The sequence below is a fragment of the Biomphalaria glabrata genome, chromosome 9 (assembly GCF_947242115.1).
Source record: "Biomphalaria glabrata chromosome 9, xgBioGlab47.1, whole genome shotgun sequence".
NCBI lineage: Eukaryota > Metazoa > Mollusca > Gastropoda > Planorbidae > Biomphalaria > Biomphalaria glabrata.
In genome coordinates this window covers 1,328,740-1,348,232 of record NC_074719.1, presented here as the reverse complement: position 1 = coordinate 1,348,232, position 19,493 = coordinate 1,328,740, and the positions used below count along the sequence as shown (strand labels likewise).

Here is a 19,493-nt window from a genome sequence, read left to right as displayed (position 1 = left end):
AATTTTTTTTTTTTTAATCAATTCTTTTTTTAGCTTTCTCGATGCGCTAGGATCCTATCACTTGTCTGGACCAGTTGGGAAAGGGGGAGGTAAGAAGGGGGGTATTTTGGGGGGAATGTTTACAAGATTGTTTTTTAAATGTATAGTAACAGAAGGTCACTAGGGCTCAAGGGAACTAATTCAACTTACACCACCACATCTGTCCAGAAGCCAAGATACCGAACAAAATTATATTAAATTAACTAATTGGTGGTTTTTTTAATAGTTTCTTTTTTGTCAGGTTAAAATTGTGCAAAATTTTCAGCTTAATCCGAGATCAGGAGGTGGGAGAACTAACGAAGGCAAGATCCACCTTTACCTATACCTTAGTCTATTGGACCGTTGGGGCACCACACAAGATTTGTCAACCATTTTTCTCCTTCCTTTTTTTTTTTTTTTTTTTGGCCTTGGATACAACTTTTTTTAATGGCAGGCCCGTCCATTCTTTTATGTTGTCTTTCCATCGCATTCTCTGTCTGCCTGTTGTTCTTTGTCCTGGTACTGTTCCCTGAAGGAAGGTCTTTGGAAGCCCCGAGGACCTTCTACTGTGGTCATAGAGTTTTAGTGTCCGTTTTCTTACAATAATTATCAGGTCATCGTGGGGTCGAATCGCTGTAGTGCCCCGCCACTAATCTTTTCGTTTGTGATGCGGTCTTTAAACAGAGTTAGTTAATATACGCTTTGGAAAAATAGGACGAATCTACTGAAATAGATTTCCTACCATATAAAAAAATACGATCCCAATGGACCTCATTCACCAATCGTAAACAAACAACATTTAGTCACGTGATCTTATTGATAAAACAACGGGAAAAAACTGTCACGTGACAACCATCATGAATTAAACATGAGATCGTAAATTATATAGAAGAGATAGAGCACCACGTGGCTAAACGTTGTTTGTTTACGATTGGTGAATAAGGTCCATTAGATATATCTGCCTGGCTCAAAAATGACTTTTTATTAACTGATCCCGTACAAGACACTGGCCCCCAAAACACCCCAATAGAAAGAAAGCTATATGGAGAGCTCCCTGATTTGGAAACCACTGCGCAGTTCATCTCATGTATTGGTCTAGTCATCTGAACGCTCCAACATAAAAATAAGAAAGAAGAACTGCTCTATTCTCCACAAAACTGACCTGATTGACCTGACCTATTTCCTACACGCCTGACCACTACACAGTCAGCCTGTCTACAAAAGCACCGTGTTCTGTTTACTACACTGACCTGTCCACCAATGGCCCAGGCTATGAAAACTTGGTCACAGTTGATCAGCTCATGGGGCAACTCTTGCATAGCGGAGAAATCTTTGTCCATGAACTCTGGACTTATGGCTTGAGTGCAGTAGTAGAGAACAATATGGTGAACAATTTGTTCATGTCCTGGATGTAGAACGGGCTCGTACTGGGGAAGACAAGTTTAGTACCAGTGAGATAACATCAGAATAGCGGAACTCATTTGTTCGGCTCTGTGTTCAATCTTATCATCAAAAGACAATACTACCTATGTTTATCTTATCTTATATAATACAGACGTTACCTGCGCGTCATGCATTTAGTCATGCATATTAACTAATGACTTAAATTCTGCCAAGTCACTGGTTTTCCTGGCCAGCTCAGGCAACCCATTCCATGCTCTGATAGCACTAGGGAAGAAGGAGCATTTGTACAAATTTGTCCTTGCATATGGGACGAGGAATGTGCCTTTATCTTTGTGTCTTTCAGAGTATTTTACTAAATTTTGCTTTTGTATTTGAAGAATATGATTCAGTGTTTTATGTATAATATGCTTAGTCTTAGAAGCAATGAAAATAGCATTTGCGACAAATTAAAATCCTGAAAGAATCTAAAGCAACCCTTATCATATTGTGCTACAGTTACTACTATAATAACAACTAGACAAGTGTACATTGAAAATATGACTTTTAACCTAGAACAACGTCAACAAGCTGTGGTTGTATGGTGATGAAGATGAGAACTAATTGTATAGCTATATAAAAACCCAGAAAAATCCAAACGAACCCTTATCATATGATGTTTTTCATGCAGTGATTCTAATTTCCTTACAATACAGTTGTAGTGAGTTTCATTTGCAGGCACCTGAAACTGGAGACAAAGGTCAAAGTTCAATTACATTATAGAGCCCGGCCAAAGACTTGACACATTAACAGCTTTAAAAAAAACGTCAAAAAATAGCTTCACTCATCTTAAAAAGGTTTCATAGCATGTTTCATTCGCATTTTAAATAGACGTCTGCTATTTCACGCCTGTGTGTGTCAGTGTATGTGTGTGTGTATTTATATGTTTACGTTTAGTAAATGAAGTGAATGTTTGAAGCTTTTTTTTTTAAACTCATTTTAAGTCCTATGACATTTTTTTATGTTGACCCTTTTTTTTTTCAATCTACCCACCTTGTTGTTTACAAAATCCACTACGATGACGTCATCAGGCATTGCGCTGTTTTCCATGTCATGGTTGGCTGGATCTAGGAGCATAAGAGATCTAGTGCCACGTCTGCTGGCGCCATGATATAACACCGAAGTCTCGGACTCTGGGTCTGCGGGATGGTAACTGAAAATAATTCTTGACGTATCTTTCTGAAATAACACGGAATTAGTATAGGGATTAATAAGTATATCATCAACAAAGAAATTAAAGCAGTAATTAACAATAGTATTTTTTAAAATCAATACTCCTAGTGCTATTAGAGCATAGAATGGGTTGCCTGAGTCAGCCATGAAAACCAATGACTTGGCAGAATTTAAGTTATTGATTAACATTCATGACAAGAATGACCTAGGAACAAGCGTAGGACATAATTATCTTCTTTTTTTGAAGTAACGTCTGTATTTTATAAGATAAGATAATTCTTTCTTTATGTTCAAATAATAGACCTATAATAGATTAAACATTGAAAAACAAATAAAAAAAATGGCCAGTATGGAGATAGAACATGGGTTGCCTGAGCTTGCCAGGAAAACCAGTGGCTTGGCAGAATTTTAGTCATTGGTTAATATGCATGACTGAATGCATGACGCGTAGGACGTAATCATCTTCTTTTTTGAAGTAACGTCTGTATTACATAAGATAAGAACCCACGACGCTCTACCACATTAGCTAACCAGCCATACTTCTATGCGCGTAATTTTAGCTTGAAATAAATTTTTAAAATAATATCACAATAGCTTTTGAGTAGCTAGCAGGGGTTCTCAACCTGTGGGTCGCGACCCCCCTTGGGGGTCGATTGACGATTTGCCAGGGGTCGCCTAAGACCATCGAAAAAATTGACTGTTTTTGTCCATTCTTCTCTTGCTGGGTCTGTGTGAGGGGGGGGGGGGGTCGCAGCAGAGTGGGAGATTGTAAAAAGGGGTCGCCGAGCTTAAAAGGTTGAGAACCACTGAGCTAGAGGCTCTAGGCGAAGTGAATTTGATGGCCCCAAGTGTAATACAAAAATAAAAAAGCGAGTAGGGTCAGAGTAGAGACTTAAAGCTAAGCTAGTACACACAGAGACAGTGTTTCTCTGTTATGATTCTCTGTTATGTTTCTCTGTTATTTTTCTCTATATTTCTCTTTTATGTTTCTCTGTTATGTTTCTCTGCTATGTTTCTTTGTTATGTTTCTCTGTTATGTTTCTCTGTTATGTTTCTCTGTTATGTTTCTCTGCTATGTTTCTATGTTATGTTTTATCTGTTATGTTTCTCTGCTATGTTTCTCTGTCATGTTTCTCTGTTATGTTTCTCTGCTATGTTTCTCTGTTATGTTTCTCTGTTATGTTTCTCTGTTATGTTTCTCTGTTATGTTTCTATGTTATGTTTCTCTGCTATGTTTTATCTGTTATGTTTCTCTGTTATGTTTCTCTGTTATGTTTCTCTGCTATGTTTCTCTGTTATGTTTCTCTGTTATGCTATATTCTCTGTTATATTTCTGTTTCTCTGTTATGTTTCTCTGCTATGTTTCTGTTATATTTCTCTGTTATGTTTCTCTGTTATATTTCTATGTTTCTCTGCTATGTTTCTCTGCTATGTTTCTCTGTTATGTTTCTCTGTTATGTTTCTCTGTTATGCTATATTCTCTGTTATATTTCTGTTTCTCTGTTATGTTTCTCTGCTATGTTTCTGTTATATTTCTCTGTTATGTTTCTCTGTTATATTTCTATGTTTCTCTGTTATGTTTCTCTGTTATGTTTCTCTGCTATGTTTCTCTGTTATATTTCTATGTTTCTCTGTTATGTTGGCCATTTGATCCAAGATTCTCAATTTTTTAAAAGTTTTTTTAGTCCTATGCGATGCCCCCTAGGCGGCTGTCTGACTTGCCTAAGCCTAAGTCCGGCCCTGTAAGGTTACCACCTGTCAACAAAGCTGGGTTTTTTCTACTTACCAGTATCTTGATGTCGTATTTGTCGCAGGTCTCTAACAACCGATAGAAGACCAGAGTGGTATAACTTTCATCTTCACTGGCCATGAGTAGGTGCCAGTTCTGTTCTGCGTCTATGACTGGCAAGACCTGACCAACCGAATGTCTGTCCTGGTCAATAAGATAAAAGTTCACAATGAACACAAGAAAGTTATCCTGCACTAGCAGGAACCTTAATCTAATCTTTAAAAAAAACATTATTAAATGACACTTTATAATGAAGTTTTATTATATTGTAGTGAATGTATTTTGTGAGAAACATATTCTTTTACAATATCAAATACGTAAATAACTATATTCGTGGCTATCTAGTTTCACTGCACTACTTTCTTGACTTTTTTAAATCGAGATTTGTGAGTCAGAGTAGTTTCCCTTTATTAACTCTTTCTCTTCGTAATTATTTACCACATTCTGGTGGAATCAACGCTGGTATCGTCAGTTAGGAGAGAAAGAGTTAAGACCTTTAGGTTTTAGTGTGTCGTGCAAATGTTGCAAGTCTATCAAGCATCAATGACATTTTTCTAATTACTTATAGGACTTTTTTTTTAAAATGTTCCCTGAAGATTGATCACTTATTTTTTTTATGTTATCGATTTGCTAGGCCAGTGGTTCCCAAACGAGTTAATTATTCCAGTAGTTCGTGGAACACCTATCCATGTCTCTTGGAATACAGCTTGGAAAACACTGTGCTAGGCATTTAAAAACATCGTCATTCTTCAACTTATTTTTTCTATGGATTAAGTGAAACTCCACAAAACAGAACGAATACGGTAAAAATACGTAAATAAATCAGACAATTGAGTAAAACTAGATACAATGCACTGAGCATACACTAAACCTCCTCCCCCCCCCCCCCCCAAAAAAAAATACAGTAGACTGACGAACGCAATAAAGAAGAATACAGTGAGGCTTAAAAGGAATACAGTGAGACTTAAACGGAATAAAGTGAGACTCAAAAGGAATACAATGAGACTTGAAAGGAATACAGTGAGACTCAAAAGGAATACAGTGAGACTTAAAAGGAATAAAGTGAGACTTAAAAGGAATAAAGTGAGACTTAAAAGGAATACAGTGAGACTTAAAAGGAATAAAGTGAGACTTAAAAGGAATAAAGTGAGACTTAAAAGGAATAAAGTGAGACTCAAAAGGAATACAGTGAGACTTAAAAGGAATAAAGTGAGACTTAAAAGGAATAAAGTGAGACTTAAAAGGAATAAAGTGAGACTCAAAAGAATACAGTGAGACTTGAAAGGAATAAATTGAGACTTAAAAGGAATAAAGTGAGACTCAAAAGGAATACAGTGAGACTTGAAAGGAGTGCAGTGAGACTCAAATGAATGCAGTGAGACTGCTGTCTTTGAATTATGATTTTCGTATTATGATACTAACATAAATCTGACAATCTAACATAAATTTGACATTCAAACATATATCTGACATTCTTACAAAATCTGACATTCTTACGTAAAGCTGACATTCCAACATAAAGCTGACATTCTAACATATAGCTGATATTCTAACATATAGCTGACATTCTAACATATAGCTGATATTCTAACATATAGCTGATATTCTAACATATAGCTGATATTCTAACATAAAGCTGACATTCCAACATAAAGCTGACATTCCAACATATAGCTGACATTCCAACATATAGCTGACATTCCAACATATAGCTGACATTCCAACATATAGCTGACATTCTAACATGAAGCTGACATTCTAACGACTTGAAATCGTGTGTACCGAGAAATGAGGTTGTCCATCTTTCATCCAGCCGATGACCATGTCCGAATTCGCCATTCCGCCGTTAGGTGACAGACCGAACCCAATATACCCTGGAAACGTACACACAGCAAAATGACAATGTCACCATCAAATAAGTTTATATGTCAATGGGATTTTTTTATATTAATATCAACAGAACAACATAGTTGTCAACTTAATAAAGTGCAAATAACACTATTTGACTATGCATATCAATCAGTACATTTTCCTTTGTTGCTGCCAACTAATATTACATTACCTTTTGTCTTCACCTGAGTTTTAAACATAATATGAGAGTCGTTAGTTTTCCAAAATAATTCGTAGTTGGCATCTAGTCTCTCATGGTGTGTAAAGTTGGCAGGCGACAAGAAATCTTTAAAAGAAACAGTAGAGTTAAACAAAATGAGCTATCTTATAAATTACAATTGGCTAATTAATAGACCTAGATCTATTATCCATTCATCACAAGTTTTCCATTTTAAAAAATCTTCCAAATAAGTAATTTTACTAAATGCTTAAATTATTCTTTTTAATAAAAAATATTTTAATTTAATCCTTTGAAGTTTAAAAAAAAATGGTCATTATAAACTACACATAATTGAACTAGTGTTGTTTTTATTAATTTTACAATCATTTCTTAATTTAAAAAAACGTGTTCAATATAAGCATGTATAAAAATCGAGTCTACAAAAGTGTAATTTCTGCTACATTGACATACCTTGAGAACTTTGGTAAAACAAAATTCATTTGTTTCGCTACCAACTTTAAATCAAAAAGATTATTGTTAACTAGTGTATATGGTGCACATATTTTAATGACAAACATATGAAGGCAGTATCTAAGGCATACAACTGCGTGCTCCATACACACAAAACTCTACACAAACAGGGCTGGATATCCCTTTAGGCAACACAAACTATAGTTTAGAGACCCCCCAAGAAATACTCAGCACCGACATATAGTGTCTGGACTTATAAAAGGTTCCATGTTTCAAATAGATTAGGGCTTTACCAAGCCCAACTATGGCATTGCATACACACAGATTAAGCGCTCTTCACGTATGTGCTAAATCTCGCTAACTGGCCCATAAGAAATTACTCGAAATCCAAAAGTTTTTTTTTGGTAATTGCATAACACACAAACAATAATGAGTGTACCAGCACACACATAATAATACACTAATAATCCTCTCTGACACTTTGGTACGAAATGAGTATGCTAAATTAATTATGCCAGAAAAAATAGAGGATCTTAGAGTCTTGACTAAATAATACTTTGTGGACTTACCTTCCTGTGAATTAACATCTACAAAACAAACGAAGACCAAAACAAGTACTATCTCCATAGTCGGCTTATATTTCATTTGTTGTAATTTAAAATGACCAAAATGTGTACAGGTATAGCAACTATCAATGTTTCATTTCTGGTGATAACACATCTGAATAAAAATATTATCTTTATTTTTTTTATAACTTTCCAGTGTCTAAACGTGTATATCGGTCTGTGTATTTTAGGCCTGCCGATCGATATTGAGAAGCTTGTAATTTCCCCCTAAATCTTGGGATTTCTACTTAATTTAGGGAACTTTTTAAAATCCATCTTATCAATCAAACGTTTCATAAATACGTGTTTGGGGAAGCGCAGTGTCTGAGGATCCCGGGTTCGAATCCTGGTACACACAGCTCTAATGAGTACCTGACATGAGTTGAGGAAAAGTAAAGGCGGTTGGTCTTTGTGCTGACCACATGACACCCTCGTTAACCGTAAGCCACAGAAACAGATGGCATTTGCATCTTATGCCCTATAGAGCCCAAGTTCTGAAAGGGGAACAACTTAAATACATGTTTGATTATAGTCTAAAGGTAGTGTGCTACCAGAAACATACCCCCCCCCCTTACTTAAATAAAAGTGAACTCTGTTGGTATAATGTAACAGTTCATGAGACGTATTGAACTCCCTTTGGAAACGACTTAGAATACATGATCACTAGTTTTGTTGTTGTTGTTGTTATTTATTAGAACTAGTTTTTGTGATATTTTAAATCTCTACTAAATCTGTTACATCTCTGGATATAATCTGAAAAATTAACGAAGTACAGAAATAAAAACGTCATCGGACTTTGGTTAAACTGCTACACTAGGTATATTTAGTAAAGTTCCCCTTACAGACCTTGTGGTCTATAGGGCAGTTGATGTAAAGGTCATCTGTTTCTGTGGCCTACGGTTAACGAGGATGTCATGTGGCCAGCACAATGACCAACCGCCTTTACTTTACCCTATCTAATGTCAGGTGCCCATTAGAGCTGGGTGGACTCAGAGGCGCCCGAAGATCCCGAAATTAAAAATCCAAGCCTTCACCAGGATTCGAACCCCGGTCCTCGGTTCGGAAGCCAAGCGCTTTACCGGTCAGCCACCGCGCCTACTAGGTATATTTGGACTATGGTTAAACTGCTACACTAGGTATATTTGGACTTTGGTTAAACTGCTACACTAGGTATATTCGGACTTTGGTTAAACTGCTACACTAAATATATTTGGACTTTGGTTAAACTGCTACACTAGGTATATTTGGACTTTGGTTAAACTGCTACACTAGTTACATTTGGACTTTGTTTAAACTGCTACACTAGGTACATTTGGACTTTGGTTAAACTGCTACACTAGGTACATTTGGACTTTGGTTAAACTGCTACACTAGGTACATTTGGACTTTGGTTAAACTGCTACACTAGGTACATTTGGACTTTGGTTAAACTGCTACACTAGGTACATTTGGAGTTTGGTTAAACTGCTACACTAGGTATATTTGGACTTTGGTTAAACTGCTACACTAGGTATATTTGGACTTTGGTTAAACTGCTACACTAGGTACATTCAGACATGAACTATTAACAATTTCTGAACAAAGTTTGACATAACTCTAAGTGAGATCATGAAAAACTTGTTTTGTTTGTCTTGAGTGCTTTTCGGCAATGTAATCTTTTGGAAATTGTGGATAAAAAAAATGAAACACAATCTTGTGTTTTCTGACAAACCCCACCCCCCATTTTAAAGCTTTTACAGTGTGTGTAGCAGTCATGTGATAACCAGTCCAAGATATCTCATGAAGTCTGCTGTATCGTGGATCCTGTCTTCTAGTTGTCACTTAGACGTCATTCATCAGATGAGATAAAAAGTCAAGTTCCAAGTCAAAAAGTCATTGAAGGTTAGAAAGAAAGATGTGACCGACTTTTTAAACATGACTTTGATTTGAAAGTTATTGACAGGAACAATATATATATATATATATATATATATATATATATATATGTATATATATTTATATATATATATGTCGGTGTGTGTGTATATTGTTACGACTCTCCTACTATCTCAACCTGTGGGTCGCGACCCCTTTGGGGGTCGATTGACCATTTGCCAGGGGTCGCCTAAGACCATCGAAAATATGGATTGTTATTGTCTACTCTTCGATTGCTGTATGTGTGTGTGGGGGGGGGGGGTCACGGCAGAGTGGGGGATTGTAATATGGGGTCGCCGAGCTTAAAAGGTTGAGAACCGCTGATCTAGGCTCTCTTCAAACTGCACCACACGACACAACGAACTTAAAAGAACCTCACAACTCGGGGCTCCAAAGTAACAGTAACAGTTTTATTTCAAATACATTACAAACACTGTACGGTTGGCAACAACATTAGACTGACTGTCCAAAAAACAAGCCTCTCTCCGGACTGACTTCACATACCGTGCTGTTTCTGACTTCGCCTCGTATTGGTCACATTGCGAGGTAACGTGAAGTGTCGTGAAGTGTCTTGACTCAAACACACTTGCTCTTATATAGGGTCTCTACTGGCCTTCTAGAACCGGATGGAACGCTGCTTGACCACTCCAGTTGATCACTTTCGCCGTGACCTGCGTGCGTAATATTTACAACACAGGTCCTTGCCGAACTGGCGTGTATTGTTACTCGTCACGGTTGACCGCTCGGACTGGGGCTATTTGTGTAGGTTGAAAACACACAGCACTACCTCCATCTGTCTCACCACCAGGTTTATAAATATATATATATATACACGAGACTTAGACTTGGGGCTTCCCGCATAAGGCTCAAGGCCTCTCCAAAGAGATTATTTATACACGTGACACGCACATATATATATTTATATAAAAAATTAAAGTGCCCTTTTCAGAACTTGCGATCTAATGGGCAAATGATGTTAAGGTCATCTGTTTCTATGGCCAACGGTTAACGAGCAGGGTGTCATGTGGCCAGCGCAACAACCGACGCCTTTACTTTCCCTAACTTAAGTCAGGTACCCATAATTGTTAGGTGGACTCAGGGACTCCCTAAGAATCCAGAAATTCATTCCCAGTCTTCACAGAGATTCGAACCCTGGACCCAGGTTCAGAAGTCAAGCGCTTAACCACTCAGCCTACGAGCCCCTGCACAAACATATACAATATATATTTCAAAACCACTAAACAAAAAAGTCATAGAACGAAATACTGATGTATTCAATGTCTTCAATTATTTTTTTTTCTTTTCACCTACTCCATTCAGATTTAGAAAAGTTGAAATAGAACCAAAACCAAAAGCGTGAATTTGTTTTTCTTCATATGTCATTTTTTCTGTACTCTAAATGCAAAATTTGCTTTCAATTACACTTTGACTTGATTGATATAGAGCAGTGATTCCCAAAGTGGTCTATATAGAGATAGACCCCCAGGGGTCTACGAAAGTGAAAAAATAAATTGGGGGTCTATGAGATGTCCATGGGGGTCTACGATAATAGATTTCATTTAAAAAGGTCGTGACTTAAAATATTTTTTACCTCCTATTTATGTAATTCTTTCATACATTAATCTATCATTTGTTCCTTCGTTAATCTTTTAAATATTTATCCTGCTATTCCAACTATTGTATTTAATTTCAATACTTATTTAAATACCTTGATTTTGTCTATATGTAACTAATGTTTAACAAAAAGAATTGTAATTCTAAAGATTTGATTATTTAAAATTTTTTCCTTCCTTCCTTATCAAACAAACTGTTGCCTAAGTGCCGGAGGATTTCCAGCTACCCGTCGCCTCAGCGTGGCCCTCCGGTGGAAACATCCAGAGGTGGATCTGGACAGGCTAAGAACGAGTAGCGAACTAGGCCTTCTAGCAGGTCTCCCTGGGTGAGCTTTTGTTTTTTTTATCTCACTCGGGGTGGGGATGGAACAAGTAACCTGCAACCCAGTCCAAAAAGTCCGCCACGCCGTTCCACAAAGGGGGCCGTCATCAGTGACCCGTTGGCTGGAGTGGCGGCCCTTGCACGGAACAGTGGCGGTTACAGTATAGGAATATGAGACAAGCTCCCCGCAGTTAGCGCTGTTTCCGGCCACTTATAGCGAGTGGGCCAGGACCGGTTACGGCGCGCTGTGTACACGGCACGGCCCGGTTTTACCAGTCAGTCAACCAATATGGCCGCCTACCGTTGGGTGCCCTCAGACAGGACAGGGGTGAAGAACCCCATGTCCAGGCCTGGTGGTTGGATAAAAGCCTTTCTAACCATCAACGGGATAATGGCGCCTCCGGCGCCGATTCCCTACTGGACTTCATCGAAGGTTGCCTAAGTGAGTTTTTTATGATATAAAACTAATTACGCTGGAGGATCATCTAAGACAATGCCACACTGACAAAAATAGATATAAAGATTTGAAAAACTTTCGAACACTCAACGATTAAGTTCAGAATTAGACCCACAAAATCTCTCTTCGACATCTTATAGAGAAGTTGATGGTTTGTGAGCATCTTACAATATCTCTTTACTTCTAGCGAAATATGTAAAACACTATTGATAAAAACATTAATTTTTCCAGCCATTGTTGTTTTAAAAACTGTTTTACACAAACCTACATCTGATAGTATTTAAAGAAGTTCTTTAAACAGCAATACATTTCAAGGTCACTTTGTGTTATATGAGTTTTAACATTAAAGGCTTCTTATATAGCTCTTTGGAAAACGCGAAATCTACAGTTTGAGAACTGCGGCGTCATAGGTTCTGACAGGGTGTAGTGCTGAGTGCTGTAAACCACCTATGGGTCGTCTGCTCCTTAGTTTTCCTCAGGGTTGACCCACAAAACCTTTCCTATGTTTAGGTATAGTTGCAAGGCAGCAGAGGTTTGAAGTCAGTTTTCCTTCTGCTAGGTGGGTAGCTAGCCAAGGCTAATGAGCCCTTCCTGCTCGAAGCTTACAGGCGACAGTTACTCGCCTTCGCCCCTTCTCCTGTTAGTGAAAACAGCTCATGCGAACCCAATATTTGAGCCACACGTTAAAGATCAAGAAATAGACGAGAAACTGATCTTTGCGAAAACTTTTACAAATTAATTAATGAATTACTTAATATTTAAGTTTTGAAGGACTACTTCGTAGAGCAACAAATTCCTATATGAAATATAATATCCATAGCAACGGATGATACACCCACAAAAAGAAAAAAAATATTTTAATTGGTTTAAATTTGATTTTTTTTCTCAATAAAAACGATATATCTCTATAACTACATATGTAGCTTTGGATTAATTTTTCACTATTCAACTCACTACAGTTAAAAATTTGTTTTAAAAAAATGTTGATGAATTTGCAAAAATGTGCAAGTTAAGCAGGGGGTCTACCGAAAACCAGAAAACATGGAAAGGGGTCTATGAGACAAAAAAGTTTGGGAACCACTGATTTAGAGCTTTCAAGTTGTTTTTACCGTAAACGTCCAATACATTCTGAAAGCAGCAAATGGAATTCAAACATCAAAACACAACTAAATTGTATGTTGTCACCTGCTATAGATCTAGAGGTGAATAGGTTGATCGATGGCTACCTGGTCATGCGGTCGTTCGGTCATCTGTATGGCCCCGGGTACATACCCTGCCCGCTCCCATCCCCCGTCGTAATGCGGTAGATTTGAACTAGGACGTAGATTAGCTTCAACTCTGAAGGAACATCCGAAACAAGTCAAACATTTTACAAACAAACAAACAAACAAATGGAAGGACCGGTTCGAAAAACAACAACATTTGCGTAATTAGCTCAGCAACTTCTCTTCCAGTTTCATGAATGGGATGGCTGCCTGGTCGTGAGGTTTGCGCGCTGGACTGTCGTTCAGATTTATCGATGGTCCCGGGTTCAAGCCCTGCCCGCTCCCATCCCCCCGTCGTCCTGCGGGAGGTTTGGACTAGGAAGTAAATTATCTTCAACTCTGAAGGAACATCCGAAACATGTAAAAACATTTGACAAACAAGTTAAACATGTACACATTGCGTCTCTGCCTGCCGGACAGTGGACAAGCCTCTCAAAAGAGGGCTTGCCCTTTTTTCCCTAGACTATCAGTACAAAATCTTGAACGCTTTTATTTTCAGTTAAAAATACTTTAGAAATGATCTCTAGTTAGGTGTGACAAAGAGTTATTTCCAAGAATATATCTTTTGACAAACTTTTCCCTTCCAGCCACCCAGGAAGAGAATGTAAGGTAAAGGTTGGATCTAAACCCTAACCCAGCTCTGAAGAACATACGAAACATGTAAAACATTTACAAACAATCTCTTGAATTCAATATTTAGTGATTGGTCTTCCAATGTTTTTTTGTTTGTAAAATGTTCTACATGTTTCGGATGTTCCTTCAGAGTTGAAGATAATTTACTTCCTAGTCCAAACCTCCCGCAGGACGATGGGTGATGGGAGCGGGCAGGGTTTGAACCCTGGACCATCGATAAATCTTAACGACAGTCCAGCGCGCAAACCGCACGACCAGGCAGCCAATGTAAGCCTATGCAACAAATAATAAACTGTCACTGGCTAAAAAAAAACCACAGATTTTGTTGGAGCTAAAAACCTAGATTTCCCTGTCCATCTTCATTCCCTCCAATATTAGTAAATGAAAGCAAGCAAAATAAATAATTTAAGCAGATCCTGGTAGCCAAATTCTACATATAGGTCACGTGGTAACTCGTTAAAAAACATAAAGTCACATGTTCTTGACGATACGTGTCATAGAATATTCTTAGCTATACCTTTTCATATTTAACATTAAAAGTTCACATTTGTTTATAGCATAGGTGCTCTGTAGAAGCATCTTTGCCATCACAATTACTCAAAAATTAGTTAACTCCCCTTTAGGTCACAATATGTTACCTGATTGTGCTTGACCCGCACAATGTAAAAAATATATAAAATTGCTTTATTGATCCAAATATATGAGAGTTTAGTTTGACTGTTTACAATAGTCACTTCCGCTTAATTACAATAGGCTGACAATGACGCAAACAGCACCTACACACAACCAGCGCATGATGAATTGGGTTGTTGTAGTTTCTTGTGTACAGGCACCATGACATAGATGCATTGATCACTCTGACCTACCTACCGTGACCTAAATGCATTGACCATTTATGACATACAAATCTCAACAATATTATACGCATCAGAATGATCATATGTGTATTCTCCTTCTTCCCTAGTGCTATTAGAGCATGGAATGGGTTGTCTGAGCTAGCCAGGAAAACCAGTGACTTGGCAGAATTTAGGTCATTGGTTAATATGCATGACTAAATGCATGACGCGTAGGACGTAATCATCTTCTTTTTTGAAGTAACGTCTGTATTATATAAGATAAGAAGTCAAAAGTAAAGTAGCAACTATACATAACACACTGAACCATAATCTTCAAATACAAAAACAAAATTTAATAAAATACTCTGAAAGACACAAAGATAAAGGCAAATTCCTCGTCCCATATGCTAGGACAAATTTGTACAAATTTGTGATGGTCAGAGAATGTGTAGCTTATCTGGGGTTTTTTGGTACATCAAGTATGTTGGAGTTTAATTCTTCGTAGAACTTTACAGTGACTTCATTCGGGTTGGTCATAGTGGGTGCGTAACAGTTAACTGTGAACATGTGTTTCTTCCCGTTTTGTAAAGGCAGCTTTAACTCTTTCTCTCCGTAATTATTTACCACATTCTGGTGAAATCAACGTTGGTATCGTCAGTTAGGAGAGAAAGAGTTAAGGTCATGCGTCTGTCACTAATTCCTTTAGGAGGCCCAACTAGTTTGAATACTAATGATGTTACGGCAAAGCCGACTCCAGATTCACTCCGTACTCCAGTGCTTCAAACGCTATAGAAGAAGGTATATCCATAGAATTTAGGAAATATAGGCACCGGATATTTAGGCACCGCGTATTTACTGATATTTAGGCACCGGATATTTAGGCACCCGGAAATTTAGGCAGCCGGATATTTAGGCACCCGGAAATTTAGGCAGCCGGAAATTTAGGCACCGGATAATTAGGCATCGCGTATTTACGGATATTAAGGCACCCAGAAATTTAGGCACCCGGATATTTAGGCACCCGGAAATTTAGGCACCCGGATAATTAGGCACCCGGAAATTTAGGCACCGGATAATTAGGCACTTTTTGACAAGGCGGAAAATTAGGCACCGAAAAATTGGGCACTCTTTAATTAGCGACCTTAATTTTGAAAATAATATTAAAATTTTAACGTATATTTCATCCTTAGACCATGGGCTATCGGTGACGTTATAAAAAAAAATAGCAACTATAACGATTCTTACTGAATTTTCTTGATATAAAAGAAAAGCTGACAAAACGAGGAAGAAAATGACAATCATGAGAATGTGTGGAAAAAAATGACTCCGGATTAAGAGCCATTGTAAAATATAGACCTCACAGGATTCAGGGGATGGGAGGTAGAGTTGGTATCCGGTGCCTAAATTTACGGGTACCATATCCATAACCTCCCTCACAGAGTTCACATACATCAAGAATGCAGGCCACATGACACCCTCGTTAGCCGTAGGCCACTGAAACTTCAACAGTTCTTTCCGTAGATCGAAAGGTTTTAAAGGGTTACTTTTACTTTACTCATAAATCAAACAAAACAGCTTTAGCCTACTTTGAATAATACCAGAAATTTAATCACACTGAAACACAAGCGTTGAACTCTGACATTGCATGATCACAGTGGCGTAGCTAGAAATTCGCCTTCCTTATGGGGCACTGGGGCTTGACCTCTTTGGGGGCCCCTGCACTTTGCGTAATATTTAATGTAAAAAAAAACAGTCATTTGAGGCCCCCTTCAAGTGGGGTCCCTGGAGGGATTTTCTAATTCTCCCCCTCCCTCTCCCACCATAGCTACGCCTCTGATTGATCATCACGACACAGCGGAAAGAAAACAGCAATTCAATAAAGAAGTACAAAAAAACAAGACTGTTTGTAAAAATATAAGTTTTATTTTCTAGATCTAGTTGGTATGTTGAGTTATAAGTTTTAACGTGATTACAATTCTTGTTTTCTTCTTTATATTTTAGGTTTCAATTTGGACACGTTCTGGGTGGAGTGTAAGTCTGATTATACTTTGGTACTGGCGTCACTTTATAGTAGGTCTGTGGAAATACGTAAAATAAACTGGAGTTAGAAGCTATAAATCAACAGTTAGTTTCGAATATATTTACTACCTTTCACTAGAATGTAGTTTAAACAAGGGCATAGGTAATGATGGCATCGTGTGCTTGCTAGAGTTGAGAAAAAAAAAAATTGTCTTTCTAAACGAAATAGAGACAGATGATTAGGTTGAGTTTTTTCTAAAATTACAACATCTAAATTTCTCAATAATAATAATAATAATAATAATTTTATTTATAAAGCGCTGTTAACAAACATAATGTGGGCTCAAGGCGCTGTAATAACATTACAAACACAAACACGACAGCTAAAATGACAGTTAATCTAAAAAAAGTTTTAAACAGATAGGTCTTAATGCTCTTCTTAAAAGTGGTGTAGCATGTTGTCTGTCTGAGATCAATGGGGAGTGAGTTCCAAACCTTTGGTCCGTGAACTGAAAAAGCCCGCAGACCGTAGCTTTTGAGGGAGAAACGTGGCACTACTAAAAGCGTTGAGTCCATTGAGCCCAGGGCTCTCTGGGGGACATATGAAGTAATCAGTTCGCTAAGGTACAAGGGCATCTCATTGTTATATATACACTGATGACAAAGTGTGGCGACCTTGTAATCGATTCTCGCTTTCACGGGAAGCCAATGGAGCGTGCGCAAGAGCGTAGTAGCAGAATCTTGTCTAGTTTTTTTAAGTACTATTCGTGCGGCGTTGTTCTGTATACGTTGCAGCTTGGCTATTTTGTCATCAGGTATACCTGCTAGCACGGCGTTGCAGTAGTCAATAAGTAAAACACCATGCATCTGTTCATACCTAAAAAAATTATTCAACGCAGTTTTGTATGTTATAAAGAAGCAAAATCTCGTGTGGAGTATTTGATCTCCCATCGAGCGCCTCCCCAGGTGGTGGATAGGGGAATGCCCCCCAGATATGGTGGGTACCGGGGAAATAAAATACCCGTGGTGGACCAAAATCAAACCTGCTGCCTTGCAAGAAGTGGAGGGGTCCACAAAGGCTAGGGCACCTTACCCGAAAATAAAGGCAGCTATCCAGAGAGCTGAAAGGGGCAGCCCCCCCAGATGGTTATGCACAGGGCTAACAACTCTGTCATATAAAAAATACTGTTACGAAAGCTAATACACGCAAGAAAACCCGGACAGATCTCAATGGAAAACGACCTAGGCCTAGAAAAGGACATGATTTTTGTTTTGCGACATGGAACGTGCTAAGCCTTTATAGAGCAGGTGCGCTAGCCCAACTTACTGAAGTGTTAAATAAATATAGGATACCCCTTGTAGCTCTACAGGAAACCAGGTGGAAAGACTTCGACATTCTCAGAACCAAGGAGTATACTATATTTTATAGTGGTGGAAGCACTAACAACTTAGGTACAGGTTTTGCTGTTAAAAAGGAAATGGTAGGTAATGTCATTGGATTTAAACTTGTAAGTGATAGACTCTGCTCACTACGTTTGAAAGGAAAACTCTTCAACATATTTATCAATGTTCATGCCCCTACTGAAGAGTATTTCTATACTCGAGCATAGCGAGATATGGATCATTCCCGCTTTTGTATGCTATGTTGAATACCAACATACACCTCACTTGGACAATTTGATTGAGGGTACCTGGGGCTTGATGTGGTTATATTGAAACCCCATTCAGAAGCAAACTCTCTATATTGAAAGCCGTTGAATGGCATATTGTCGCTCAATATTTCTTATGGTATCGCATGTCAAGCGAAAATACCTTTCAAAGCCATGGCATGACAGTATCAGAAGGAAATATCTATATGACACTCTACAGGATTTTGAAATACCTAACAAGCTGACAAGACGTATATATATGACACTAAACAACTCAAAAGTAAAGTCATAATACAAGGAGAACACACACTGGAATTTAGGATTAAACGGGGATTAAGACAAGGAGACACACTTTCCTGCATGCTTTTCAATTTAACACTGGAGAGAGTTATAAGAAATATACACATACACACAAGGAGAACTATTACTAACTACTTCAGGAGAGAAAACACGGGTCCACAACCAACAGGGACGATATACAGACAACCTCTACAATACCTTGCTTATGCTTTATTGGGTAAAGAAACCTCTGACATTGCTAGAGCCTTCACACAACTAGAAGAAGCATCTTGACCAGCAGGACTTGAGGTCAATGACAGTAAAAGTACATCACAATGACAAGAGACAATCAAACAGAGGGACAACATATCAAAATCAAAGACGACTAATATGAAAACGTCCAAACTTTCAAATATCTAGGAAGTACTATTGATTTAAAAAATGACCTACTAACAGAAATAAAGGAAAGAAAAGCAGCAGGCAACAGAGCATTTTATAGCACCCACCATTTACTTAAGAGCAAAACAATTTCAAGGAAAACCAAGAAAATAATATACAAAACCATAATAAGACCAGCAGCAATGTATGGAAGTGAGACCTGGACACTGACTAAGACATCTGAAAATTTACTTAATACTTGGGAACGAAAAATTCTTAGGAAAATCTATGGTGCCATACAGGATGAAACAGGGTGGAGGACACGCACTAACCATAAGATATATCAATTGTATAAAGATCCACCAATAGTGACGGAAATAAAAAAGAACAGACTACTTTGGGCAGGTCACCTTGAAAGAATGTCAGAGAACAGAGGAGCGAAAATCGTATACAGGCAAAAACCAAAAGGCAGGCGACCCAAAGGCAGACCACGAATGCGATGGATACATCTTTTTACATTTTCAGATCCGTTCTTAAATTAAACTGACATTCTTGGCTGTGAATTTAATTGTACCTGATTGA

General features: G+C 38.0%; 1 protein-coding gene across 1 annotated transcript in view; it reads right to left on the bottom strand.

The window, feature by feature from the left end:
* LOC106062731 (uncharacterized) overlaps positions 1-19,493 on the bottom strand; it is a 67,884-nt gene that overhangs the window by 25,610 nt on the left and 22,781 nt on the right. The window contains exons 15-22 of the mRNA XM_056041081.1: positions 16,592-16,662; positions 7,511-7,629; positions 6,483-6,596; positions 6,203-6,294; positions 4,418-4,564; positions 2,452-2,637; positions 2,063-2,146; positions 1,269-1,445 (exon numbers count right to left, since the gene is read on the bottom strand). Of these exons, the coding sequence (XP_055897056.1) occupies positions 1,269-1,445; positions 2,063-2,146; positions 2,452-2,637; positions 4,418-4,564; positions 6,203-6,294; positions 6,483-6,596; positions 7,511-7,629; positions 16,592-16,662 (990 nt within the window). The remainder of the gene's footprint in view (positions 1-1,268; positions 1,446-2,062; positions 2,147-2,451; positions 2,638-4,417; positions 4,565-6,202; positions 6,295-6,482; positions 6,597-7,510; positions 7,630-16,591; positions 16,663-19,493) is intronic.